General features: G+C 41.1%; 1 protein-coding gene across 1 annotated transcript in view; it reads right to left on the reverse strand.

The window, feature by feature from the left end:
- The window catches only part of KLHL3 (kelch like family member 3), a 108,490-nt gene extending 94,968 nt beyond the window's left edge, over window positions 1-13,522 (reverse strand). Inside the window, exon 1 of the mRNA XM_081090975.1 lies at window positions 13,227-13,522. Within this exon, the coding sequence (XP_080947101.1) occupies window positions 13,227-13,282 (56 nt within the window). The 5' untranslated portion in view covers window positions 13,283-13,522. The remainder of the gene's footprint in view (window positions 1-13,226) is intronic.
- Window positions 13,523-14,325: the final 803 nt, after the last annotated feature.

The raw sequence follows: 14,325 nt of genomic DNA on the forward strand, positions 1-14,325 counted from the left end.
CACAAATGAAAGAAATAGAGGAAAGCAAACTACGGGATAAAGAGTTCAAAACCACAGTTATAAGGTTACTCAAGAATCTTCTAGAAACCTCCAAGAAATATAGTGAGACCCTCAAGGATATGAAAAAGGACCAATTAGAAATTAAGTATACACTGACTGAAATAAAGAATAATATACAAAGATCCAACAGCAGACTAGAGGATCCCAAGAATCAAGTCAAAGATTTGAAATACAAAGAAGCAAAAAACACCCAACCAGAAAAGCAAAAGGAAAAAAGAATACAAAAATATGAAGATAGTGTAAGGAGCCTCTGGGACAGCTTCAAGTGTACCAACATCCGAATTATAGGGATGCCAGAAGAAGAGAGAGACCAAGATATTGAAAACCTATTTGAAAAAATAATGACAGAAAACTTCCCCTACCTGGTGAAAGAAATTGACTTACAAGTCCAGGAAGCACAGAGAATCCCAAACAAAAGGAATCCAAAAAAGACCACACCAAGACACATCATAATTAAAATGCCAAGGGCAAAAGACAAAGAGAGAATATTAAAAGCAGCAATAGAAAAACAGTTACCTACAAGGGAGTACCCATACGACTGTCAGCTGATTTCTCAATAGAAACTATGCAGACCAGAAGGGAGTGGCAAGAAATATTCAAAGTGATGAATACCAAGAATCTACAACCAAGATTACTCTACCCAGCAAAGTTATCATTTCAAATTGAAGGTCAGATAAAGAGCTTCACAGATAAGAAAAAGCTAAAGGAGTTCATCACCGCCAAACCAGTATTATATGAAATGCTGAAGGGTATTCTTTAAGAAGAGGAAGAAGAAGAAAAAGGTAAAGATAAAAATTATGAACAACAAAGTGACAACAAATACATATCTATCAACAAGTGAACCTAACAATCAAGTGAATAAAAAATCTGATGGACAGAATAAACTGGTGAATGGAATAGAATCAGGGGGATAGAAAGGGAGTGGACTGACAATTCTCAGGGGGAAGGGGGGGTGGGGGGTGTGGGAAGAGACTGGACCAAAATCGTATACCTATGGATGAGGACAGTGGGTGGGGAGTGAGGGAGGAGGGTGGGGTGGGAACTGGGTGGAGAGGAGCTATGGGGGGGCGGGGGGGGGGGTGGAGAGGAACAACTGTAATAATCGGAACAATAAAGATTTATTAAAAAAAAAAAAAAACTCTTGAGAAAGGGAATGCTGTAGTTAAGAGAATGTTCCAGAGGACTGAGAGTCTCTATAGATCTCACACTGGGATTTGTTAACATTCAAATACAATCAAACATGCCCCAGACCCACAGCTCATCTGACCATGACAGACTCCTCCTTTGACTTCCTTCCCTACCTTCAGTTCAGCATGTAAATGTAAGCCACAGGCATCTAAACTGTGGGACTGTTTGGATTCTGAGTACAAAGAAATTAGATGAGCACAGGACAATAAATATAAAGATGCACAAAGGCAAATGATTAGAGTCATGTTTAAGGAGATAAAGAACATCTCAAAACTGAAAATGTGATCAGGAAGAGGGAGGACCAAGTAAAGATGAAAAACTTCATGTAAGAAATCCCACAAGCATAATTTATTGTTAGTGTCCTTCCCTACTCCAAGGCCAGAAAGATAGCTTTTATTTTCTACTAACATTTTTACTTTTGATATTTAATCCCTTATATTATCTGATGTTGATTTTTGTGTCATGATGTGAAAAAGGGATCTAATTTTTCCCCCATAAGTTCCACTTATTGATTACTTCTTATTTTTCCCACTCACCTGTCATTGTCATGCCACCTTAGGTCCCTATCAAAGTTCCAAACATACAGGGATCTATTTCTTGACACTAACTTATTCCGTTGGTCAGTTTACCTGCCTCTGTACCCATAATACATTATTTCTGTAGCTCCATAATAAGACCTGATATCTGATAGAGCAAGTCCCCAATCCTATTATTGTTTCAGATGTGTTTTGATCATGCCAGTCTCTTTACTTGTTCATACAAATTTTAGTATCAGTTCTATGAAAGACTCTGATGGGATTTTGATAGAAACTGCATTGAATTTATAGATCAATTTAAATAGAACTGACATCTTTATGATATTGTGTCTTCCAATCCATGAACATGAAATATCTTTCCATTTATTTAGGTCCTCTTTAATGTCACTCAAACTTTTATATTTTTCTGCATGGGGAACCTTACACATATATCATTATATTTATTCACTTTATGATTTTTGTTGCTATTTTATAATGGAAATTATGTCATTTTAAATTATATTTTCTGATTATTATGGTTTATAAAAGGCAACTGATTTTTGCAAACTCATCTTATATCTAGCCACCTTACCAACTGTTTCTATTATTTCTAACTATTTGTCTGAAGATTTAATTAGGTGATCTATATTAATAACCTCATTGCCTGCATTTACTGCAAGAGTGTTTTTCCTCTTTTCCAATTCTTAGGGCTTTAGTTTCTTTTTGTAAGAAATTCTGCACTGGCTAGGATGGTCACACAATGTTGAACAGAAAGTGTGCTAATGAATATTTTTCTCATCCTCCTGATGTTAAAGATGCTTCTAATGTTTTCCTATTGTGTTTGCTGTAGGATTTTTGTAGATGCCCTTTCTTGATCAAATTAAGAAAATTTTCATGTATATTACTGTTCTTTAATCATAAAGTATACTGAATTTTATCAAATGTTTTTGCAAATCTAATGAATTATGTGAATTTTTCCTTTTATTCTTTTAATATGGTAAATAATGTTAATATATTCTAATACTAAACCATACTTGCATTCCTGGGATAAATCTAAAAACTATAAAACACTGCACAAATATTCATTATAATTTTCAAATTATAGAGAGACCTAAAAGCCAGGAAGAGAAACTGTCATTTGGTATCGATCAGGGAACCACTGAAGGTTTTTAATAGGGAACTAATAAAAGCCTAGTGGACAAACATTTTAGTTCTATTTCGCATACATGGAGTGGATGTAGACCAAATAGAGACATATTGGAAGCAATGACAATCTCCAGTATGATTAGTGGCAGGATGGCTCGCTCTTCCTTGTTGTGTTGCTCTTGACACTTTCCAGCCTTCCAGAATGGCCCAATAATGATATATCCCTGTTAAAAATATTGTGTTTACCAAAGTTATCAATCATAGATTGACTGTTATCAAAAAATTAAATTTCAACAAAATGCAATTCACACTGAAGCTTCCCTAAAAGAACAATTTGATGACTACAGGGCTGGCTAAGGAAAGGACATCTGGTTTCCTCATTCCATCCTTGATGCAAAGGCAAGGCTTGACATCAGAAGGAGCCCAAGGTCTCTAACATCCCTTGCTCCCCTTGGGTGTGAAGACACAGGAAGTCTGAGGTGGAATATCTCATTTCTGGAAAATACAAGCTTCTTGGCAACTCACTGGCCTTCCAGGGAATAGGAAGTTAAGTAACTTCTTAAGTAAGGAGAGGATCTAAGGACTCGGAGCAGCTAAGAATCTTGTACAAGATCACAGATAATAAGTGGCAGAGATGGGATCTGAGCTCAGGTGTCCTTGACTTGAATCAGCCTAAGTTATTTCCACCACAACCCATGCCCTCCAGCAATATAGTACATAAATATATGTACTATACACACACACACACACAAACACACGCCTCAGCCTAGGATCACATGCTCAGAGTTGCTAGATCCCACCATTCTCTCCCCTATACCTTTCTCCCTCCATTCATACCAGATCTTAACTAATTGATCCCCAACAGATAGCCAATTCCACTTTCTCAAGGCCCAATCTCCAGCATGCTCAGTTCTTGATACCAAACAAGTCTGGCAGATTCCCCCTTTCCACCTGTGAAACATAAACCATCCTGAGGTATATTCTCCTCTCTTGCCCATACTTTTCACCCTACTCAGACCCAGCCAAAATCACACACACACACACACACACACACACACACACACACACACACTTCTTTGGGCAAACTCAGCCTACTCCTCACCTTCCCTCAGTCTACTCTTCTTTCTGTGTTTTCTATCACCAAGGCATAATCAACAACCCACACACCTATCCAAGGCAGAAACTGGGATGTCATCTCTCTCTCTCTTCCCTCTTCTCTTCTCTTTCTTTCTTTCTTTCTTTCTTTCTTTCTTTCTTTCTTTCTTTCTTTCTTTCTTTCTTTTTCTTCTTCTTCTTCTTCTTCTTCTTCTTCTTCTTCTTCTTCTTCTTCTTCTTTCTCTTTCTCTCTCTCTCTCTCTCTCTCTCTCTCTCTCTCTCTCTCTCTCTCTCCCCTCACATACAGCCATAGTCCTATCATATCTATGTCCTTTAATATCTTTCCATGCCATTCCCTTCTCAGTCACTGTTACTACAACCTCAGTCTACCAGTGGTCGGCAAACTCATTAGTCAACAGAGCCAAATATCAACAGTACAATGATTGAAATTTCTTTTGAGAGCCAAATTTCTTAAACCTAAACTATATTGGTAGGTACATTGTTATTAACTTAATTAGGGTACTCCTAAGGCAGTGATGGCGAACCTATGACATGCGTGTCAGAGGTGACACACGAACTCATTTTTTTGGTTGATTTTTCTTTGTTAAATGGCATTTAAATATATAAAATAAATATCAAAAATATAAATCTTTGTTTTACTATGGTTGCAAATATCAAAAAATTTCTATATGTGACATGGCACCAGAGTTAAGTTAGGGTTTTTCAAAATGCTGACACGCCGAGCTCAAAAGGTTCGCCATCACTGTCCTAAGGCCTAGGAAAAGCCACAGTCAAGGGGCCAAAGAGCTGCATGTGGCTCACGAGCCGCAGTTTGCCGACCACGGGTCTAAGCCATCATAATCTCTTGTTTTATTACTATGATAACCTCCTCCCAGACTCCAGAGTGATCTTCAAAGAATGTCAGTGTAAGCATGGCATGTTCTATCTAGAACAAATCTCAGAGACTTAACCTGGCCCTTCATAATCCCATCATTTCCCTGAAAACTTCTTGTTACTGTAGTACTAAAAATACTTGCAACTGCCTAAATATACCAGGCTCTTTTGCCCTATCCCCATTCTCCCTGATGTCTAGTTCATTCCTTTCAGCCCTTCAAGCCTCTTGCTGGGATCTTCCTATCATCCTCCACTACCCACTACCAGTGGTTCTCAACCTTCTGGCCCTTTAAATACAGTTTCTCATGTTGTGACCCAACCATAAAATTATTTTCATTGCTACTTCATAACTGTAATGTTGCTACTGTTATGAATCGTAATGTAAATATCTGATATGCAGGATGGTCTTAGGCGACCCCTGTGAAAGTGTCGTTCAATCGCCAAAGGGGTCACAACCCACAGGTTGAGAACCACTGCACTAGATTAATTTTCCTTCCTATGTGTTCCCATGGTACTCTGTGCCTCCCTCTATATAATAATGTAATTATCTCTTACTTCTCTGTCTCCCCAACACAGTATGTGCTGGAAATGTTTAACAGTTGGTTTCAAGGAAGGGAGCCCTGATTTTTAACATTTGCCAATTTCCATGGTGTAAATACTCCCCCCACAACATATTTCAATCTACTAACACACTGTCACTGAGTATATGGAGGTGGGAAGAAATGTGCAGCAAGCACATCATTATATCACCATATAGTATTTCCACTATACAGATATAAGAGACATAGTCCAAGACAGTGGTTGCCAATCTTTCGGACCTCATGGACCACCAGTGGTCTGTGGACCACCAGTTGGTGACTGCTGGTCAGGAGACATAAATCATAGTAAAATAAATGGGAAGTGATGAGTTTTGAGTGTTTATTACACTTGTTTTTAATATAATTAAGTTACATAATTTAATTTTTAATAAAAGTTGTATTTAAAAACTGACTCATAAAATTCCTAAAAATTTAATAAGCAGCTCTTGCAAGTGGATGATTGTTGGCTCAAGCACAACACTGCTCACCCAACTTTGAGCTCCGTGAAAAACAGGATGGTGTCTTATTTCCCTCTCTATTCTTAGCTTCTGGCACATGACAGGTGCTCAATAAATGATTATTTGAGTAAATGAAGGAATGGGTAAGTAAATGAGGTATAACTACCAACTATTCTGTCTTTCTTCACTTCCCCTTATAAAAATAATTATGGCTTTATCCTTCTCAACTTCCACTCCTTCTTTCCCCATGGGGGATTTGAGGAATTATTTCTTAGCTGTCTGGTTCCCTGTATTGGTGATACAGAATCAGGAGGATGGGGGGGGGGGGGGCAGTGAAAGCCAGCATCAACTAAAGAAAAGGGAAGCAGCAAGAATAGTTTCTATTGCTGCTTACTGTGTCAGTTCTTAGGCTCTTTCCATCGCTGAGGAAAATTCAGCCAATGAATGGAAAGGAAAAGACACTAGATAGCAAGTCAGCAAAGTGGGAAACAGAAAAGCCTCTGAGCAGGCTGATTGTGCAGAGGTATTTGAGGGATCTGTCAGATGAGGAGCCCCAGCGCATGCAGGGTGTGAAAGAGGAGAGGAAAGGGTAGCCTTAGAAATGCTGCTGAAGCTAGGAACTACATAGCCTGTAAAAGGCTTCATGAGATGCAAATAAAGTTTAGGCAGAGTGGGTTGATACTGGGCAACATACACAGAGCCCAGACACATTATATTCAAGCTACAGATGAGACAGAAGAAAGGCAAAGTCTCTTAAAGAAGGGGAAAAACTAGCCTGGCTGGTGTCGCTAGTAGTTGAAAGTCGACCCATGAACCAGGAGGTCATGATTCGACTCCCAGTCAGGGTACATGCCTGGGTTATGGGCTCAATCCCCAGTAGGGGACGAGCAGGAAGCAGCCAATCAATGATTTTCTCTCATCATTGATGCTTCTTCCTCCCTATAAAATCAATAAAAACATATTTTTTAAAAAATAAGAAAAAAATAAAACTATCCCAAATCATTAAAATCCCTCATTTAAAAAAAATGCACCCTTTAGAAACGGAAACTAAAAAACAAGAATCAGAGAGAGAAAGCCTTTGGTCCCACTCACCCCACACTATCCAGGAAAGAAAATGACTTAATTACCAGACATAGTCATTTGGTTCAGCCTCAGGTCAGATCCCTGTGTAAAGCTTAAGTGCCATAACTTAGCTCCTAGTTTACTATGCAGCCTTTTGATCAAATTAGCCTCCCCCACAGTTCTCCTTCAGGAAGCAAGAAAAGTGGTGGCAGGCCCTCAGGAACATCTTGCCAGTAATAGTTTTCACGGCAAATTAACAAACTGTTGTACGCCAGGTTCTTGTGAGTTCACCAGCTTGACTCTGCTTCTCCAAGTCTGGGCAGCAATAGAATGCTGACAAGTTAGGATTTTGGAACCTACAGGGATCTGGGCAAACTGCAGATCTAGCATGTTTCCCAACCCTAAAGCGCAAGGAATGACCACTGACTTGGGATAATGTGCACAGCCTATCAGGCCAAGGGGGGCTCACTTCTTATGTCCTACTCTCTGAGGTTCTTCACTGTGCGGCCAAACCAGGCCGAATGAAAAGACTGGATCCTCTAGGACCTGTGACACAGCACTACCTCACCCCACGGACTGCGGGAAACTGCAGCGCTTACTGGAGTCAACATTATTCATTGTTTTGAATTTGGAATTTTCCTACAAGCCCACCATAATTCATCAAAGCCAACCAGCAGCTGTTGCCATTCTTACAATCAAGCTCAAGAACAGGTATGTTACTAATCACATTCCTAAGGGTCCAATTCACAGACTGCTTCCTTCAAAACCCAGGGGTAAAAATCTCTTAAGTGAGCCGAAACCGGTTTGGCTCAGTGGATAAAGCGTCGGCCTGTGGACTGAAGGGTCCCAGGTTCGGTTCCGGTCAAGGGCATGTACCTGGGTTGCGGGCACATCCCCAGTGGGAGATGTGCAGGAGGCGGCTGATCAATGTTTCTCTCTCATCGATGTTTCTAACTCTCTATCTCTCTCCCTTCCTCTCTGTAAAAACTCAATAAAAATATATATATATAAAAAGAATAAAAAAAAAAAATCTCTTAAGTGGGCTGTGTAAAAATGTGAAGCACAAGAGAATCGCTTGAGTTCAGACAGAATTAGACAAGGAGCAAGAAAGACTAAAAGAAAGCACACCCTTTGTTATGTGGTATTTTGGAAGCCAAACTTCTGTTTGGTTTGAATAGGAAAACTGAGCTTTTCCATGTGTGTAGCTTTGATAAAGGCTACAATAGACATTCATAAATTAAAAAGAAAAGTCCAGGAAAATTGTGCTGAGACTCTAAAAGTCTTTATAAATTATAAAAAGTTACAGATACCTAGCTTGAGAACCACAGAACTTATTTAATGGGGGAGGTGGGAATCTGATAACAAAGCATGTTCAATTTATTTTTTATATAGTTTATTAATGTTCTTTTCAGGCTAACCTAGTTCTAGGGTTCATCTAGCAACTGAAAAAAATTAGGTCAGTTCTACAATGGCAAATTTCATCAAATAAAGAACTTGCTTTAGAAAAGTTATCCAAAAATGTTTCTGTCTGGATCTGGAATAATCTAAAACCTAGCAAGCAAGATCCTAAAAAACCCAAACCTGAGTATGGGGAAACTACATGGTTTCTGTCACTGATTGTTTTTGTTCTTGTTTTGTTTTGTTTTGAGGGTGTTTTTTTTTTTCCAGTTGAAAACCTTATTTCACCAAAAAGTTTTTCCAAAATGGAAAATTTTATTTCAATTATCATGGGTAAAATGCACATCTGCTTCAGGCAACAGTGATGTTCAAGAATTTCTTCAAAAGTTCCTACCCACGACTTCTGAGGCAAGGGAGGACTCAGCAAAGTGCTGTGTGAAGAAAAAAAAAGCTTAAGTGCTGCACTCAACACTTGTTCTTCCCTGGATCTTGACTGCATTTTTTACTTAGCATCACAAAACCCAGCCTTTAGAGCCTCAATTTTCTAAATTGTATCTTCTCAGAAAATATGATCTATCTGCTCCTGGATCAAGGGCAAAGAGATACGCTCCATCCTGTTCCAAAGCTCCCCAAGGTCCAGGAGCAGGCCCCCCTCTGTAAAGGTGAGCCATTCTCCCTCTGAGGACTGTTCACACAAATTCATGGCATAATCTTGGGTGCCCGGGGCCCACCTCAAGCAGGGGCATCCTGATGCCTCTGATGAAGGAAACCACAATTTTAAGAAAAACAAACAAACAACTTCCCCTTTTTATGATGTTTCTTCCAGAAGTGTGGTTCTCTGCAACTCTTGCAGATATGCCAGAGACTAGGCCTGAAAATAATTTTTTAAATTATGGCAAAGTATATATAACATGAAATTTATATTTTAACCATCTTTAACTGTACATTTCAGCAGCATTAAGTACATTTATGTTGTTGTGCAACCATCACCACCATCCATCTCCAGAACATTTTCATTTTCCCAAACTGAAACTCTACCCATCAAACAATTATAACTCTCCATTCCTCCCTCTCCCCAACCATTAGCAACCACCATTATATTTTCTGTCTCTATTAATTTGACTACTCTAGGTATCTCATATAAGTCAGAAATTTATTTTAATTCATCCATAAGTATGATTTCCAGAACTGAAATAAAATCCCAATAGCAAGAGCAACTGCCATTTTCAATGTCTATCTGCTCTACGCACGCACAAATACATTCACACACACATGCTATCACTGTAGTAACTGAGAGCCTTTTTCTTTGCAAAACAGAAGACAGAATCATCTTCCTCTGACAAACCAAGCCACAGCAATTCTTCACACAGAGAGATGGGAAACAGCTTCAGAAGGACCCATAGAGCTGGAGAGCTTGCAGGATACAACAAAAACGAGTGTAAATTCACAGGTTCTTCTTAAGATTTTGGCCTGAACAAAGGTATATTCAGTGGTTCCAAACCTCAGGAAGTCTATAAAAAAAAAGGACTGAGGTAGGTCTTGTTGAAACCTAGAAGAAATGCCACCCCTATATCTGAGTACAAGAAGATAGTTTAGGTAAAAAAAATACTGGCCTGATAAACTCTCCCTAATTTTCTCATGGGAATGGTCCCATATAATCTGCTTTGGATGACAAATATAGGAAGGCCCTAAAATAAATTATGTTAGTATCCCACTAGAGTCATGGGATTCAGCAGGTCAATAAATGAATACCAATGATAACAGCAACTAGCATTTCCTGAGTACGTCCTCTGTTCCATAAAAACTTGACTAGGTGCTTTATACATTTTTTCTCATTTGATCTTCACAACAACCCCATGAGGTATAAATACTATTACTCCTTTTGCACCAAAAAGAAAAATTATTTCTGAAGAAATGTGATACACTCAAGGTCACACAGTTATGAAGTAGATTCACTGCAAGATCTGTTACTCCCAAGCCCATGCTTTCAATTAATAGCCTTTAAAGGTAGAAGTTATTTTCATACCCTTATGGCAAAGAAAGAAAACTGTTCATTAAAAATCTCTTGGCTGAAAATGTTTAATGCTTAAACACAGCCCCAATTAAGCTTCATCAGGTTAAGTGTGGAACAAGCCCCAGATTCAGGATTCCTCCAGTCTCTGGAGGTTTGACATGTGATCCTAGGCCAGTCACTCAGCTTCTCTGACCCTGGGTTTCTCAAGGAACTTGTAAAACAAGACTAATTCCCCAGTTCTCTCCTACCTCAAAGCATTCCATAGGGTCAATTACCCGTACTGAGATAAAAAGGCCGATATCTAAGGATGAACCTATTGGCCAAAAGTTTTCAATCTCCTCTCTAACCAGCTTGCTTTTTAATTATCAGAGCTTCCCACAGAAGTTATCAACTAATCAGCAAATTATTATCCAGGACCTACTATGCACGCAGTCACAGAGCAGTCACTGAGGACTATTCAGAGGTATAGGTACCATCCTTGTCCTTGAGGACCTGTCTCCAAGTTTGGGGACTTATAAGATATAAAAAACAAAAGCACAAAAATTCTGGTGGCTTCATCTATTATTCGGTACCCAACTATGAGATACTGAGAGATACTGGAATTCAGAAGAGCATCAGCTGGGACTAGAAAAGCTGAGATTTCAGAAGACAAATGCTTGGCATGGTAAGTTGGTCCTGGGGTAGAAACAAAATATAGTGAGCTGAGTGACCTGATGAATGTTGGAAGATGCTCAGTTTGTATTTCTCGCTACTCTCTGTCTCCAATACAGGAAAAGCATAAGAACATATGCAAAAACCAGGTGTTATAAAGCAAACTGTATCAGCCATGCCAGCTGAAAGGCACTGAATATTGAAATACAAGAGAGTTCCTTGAGGGCATGGACCCATTACATTTCTTAATACAGTCCTGGGAACACATTAGGTGCCCAAAAATGCTTGGGAAGCAGTACTGTGATCTGCTGCTGCTAGTCTCACATGGACCTTTCAGCCCATTATACCATGAGTCAAGAAAGCAGGCCTGGTCCAGACCCTCTAGCCTCCATTCACATCACCCTGACCCTACTGCTAGATGCCATACAACAGAAAGGTGAAGACACTGCCCACCTCTGCCCCAAGTCTAGGAAACAAGCTACATGGAGTCCAACACTATGCTTTTGCTGCAAAGAGCATCCAGGGACAGACTGCACCAGCAGCATACTCTGTCCAAAAAGCCCCAGATTCTTGAAGTCACATCAAGAAACACAGTCCTGCCCTGGCAGATGTGGCTCAGTGGTTGGAGCATCGGCCATGTACTGAAGGGTCGTGGGTTCAATTCCCAGTCAAGGGCATGTACCTGGGTTGGAGGTTTAAATCCCAGCCCTGGTTGGGGCCCGTGTAAGAGGCAACCAACCAATGTGTCTCCCTCACATTAATGTCTCTCTCCCTCCCTCCCTCTTCTTTCTTCCCTCTTTCTCCCTCCCCCCCTCCCTCCCTCCCTTCCACTTTCTCCAAAAATCAATGGAAAAAATTACCTCAGGTGAGAATTAACAAAAAGAAAAAAAAGAAAGAAACACAGGCCCTGGGCGGGGGGATAAAATGGACACATATGTAATACCCTTTGTAATACTTTAAGCAATAAATTAAAAAAAAAAAGAAAAAAAGAAACACAGCCCCTGAGGCCTGTTCAGAAAAGAGAACACCCAGCAATCATGTCAGGCCTCATGAGGTCTAGAGATGTTTAATGACATCACTCTGCACCACGAGGTGCAGGAGTTGGGGCAATCTGTGCAAAGGAAGTGTTTATTGCGGTACTCTCCAGACAGTGTGGATTTAATTAAACCTGTTATTTAACCAGCGGGTTACCATCTGCATCAAACCGACAACTCAAAGCAGCAGCCCTCCCCTCAGTGTGCACTTGCATGACCTGACCCCTCCCTGCTGCCATCTCACCTAGAGGAAAATGACAAGCCTTGTTCTCTATCAGCTGCAGATGCAGAATGAAGAGGCTGGCACAACATGAGATGTTTTGGCACACAGAGGAATGACCCGCCATGCATTGCTCTGGGCACCTTCACAGTAAAAGAATCAGATCCCCAGATAATAGTTTAAAATTTATAAACATGTGCTTGTCAGGAAATAAACCCTTACTAGTTAGATCCTGCTCAACAGATTGCTGATTCCTATTTCATAAGAAACAAGAGTTCCTCTTAAGAACACACCTCCCAGTATCATTTATAAACTTTTCAATGCCAATGAAAGTCAGATCAGAGTGAGTGTCATCTGATAGGTTTCTCTCCTCCTTACCTGAATTTGTGTGCGTATAAAGGCACACAGGCACGCAAGCAGGCACGCACGCTCACACACACACTTTTAGGAACGACATTACCATAACATGGTTCCTGAAGATTTGAGCACTTCGGTGTGAAAATGAAATCACTCTATGCCTGGCCAGCCCTGCTATAACATCAAAACACACACACACACACACACACACACACCACCACCCCCAAAGAAAAAACACCCCGGGAAAGTAGCCAGGAAAGGGAAATGCCTTGAGAAAGGCAATCCTGATACAGCCCATGCTGAAACTATTCCCAAACACCAGCCAGGAAGTCCTCTCGCAGGGTGCTCCGCTGCCCAGCAAATCCAGACCTGCCTTTATGGAAGCTAATCTCTGGAGAAAGGGGCTTCCCTGCTCTATTCGGCCTCCCGCTGGGATCCATCAGTGGCCAGGTCTTCCTTCCGACCCTGCCTAGCTAATGCAAACACAAAAGCTGGGGGCTGCCGCACGAGCACACATTCACTTACACACACACACAACACACTTGCACATACATACCTTTCAGCCTCCATTGTGCAAGGCCCAGCGGGAGTGGCAGCTGCTGAATTGTGCATGCACCCAGAGATCCTAGCTCTGTTCTCGGTTTTCGCAGCCAACCAGCAGGAGATCTGATCAGCAACAGTGATTCAGCATGGCTGCAAATGAAGCCTCCTCCCTCTCGATCCTCCTTCCTCTGACTTACTAGCGGCAGCTTCTACCGCAGAAGCAGCAGCAACAGAAAATGTCTTACCCAGAGCTCCCTGCAGTCCTTTCAGCAGCTAAAAGCAGCAACCCAGTTGCTCCCCCTCCCCCGCAGGCTTGCTGCTCCTCTGTCTCCTAGGAACAGCGCAGCTCCAGCAACCCAACTGCGGTGCCACCTTTCCAACTGCCTCCACATCTGCCCAGGCATCCCCAGCCCAGGCGACTTGCCTACCCCAAGGACTCGCGTCTTCTCTGCCTAGACTGCAAAGACTCAGGCAGTTATTCACTAGCCCAAGAAATACTGGCCCCCACCTCCTCCCCTGCCCCCATCAGCTATGAGTCTGTCAGCCCGGCCAGATTGCTGGAATGAGGAGGCCCCTCCCTCTGAGCCTTGCAGTGGAATTTATCCACCTGGGGAAATTGACTTGTAGATCAGCTCATGTTCCAATTCCTTCTCCCAAAATCTACAGTAGCTCTGAGAGTCTGATAGATAGGGAATAGTTAGGGGGAAAGGGCCTGATACAACTGAGAAGAATGCACAGAGAAATTAGAAAACTGGTAGATATAGGTGAAAATGAAACAAGCCCCATTTTACTGCAAGAGGCCAAATTTCATAGCACAAACCTAAAATAGCTTCCTAAAGTCTGTCGTATTGAAATTTGACTAAGCTGTGCTCTATCTACTAAGTCTCCCACTGACTCCCCATCTCCAGCCTAAGTATCTCACACCCCGTTAACTCCAGCTGTTGAGACTCAATTTAGACTAACTTAACTCTAAAACATAATCTTGGGGAGGCAGGAGGCTGGTCTGTGTCCTAGCTACAGCCAAGAGGCTTAGTGGTAACTAAGGCAATCAGCCACTGATGATTGACTCTGCACAAAAATGGGTTTAGAAGCTTCCCTGATGCCTCAGGAAA

Source organism: Myotis nattereri (assembly GCF_964212035.1).
Source record: "Myotis nattereri genome assembly, chromosome: 5".
Taxonomy (NCBI): domain Eukaryota; kingdom Metazoa; phylum Chordata; class Mammalia; order Chiroptera; family Vespertilionidae; genus Myotis; species Myotis nattereri.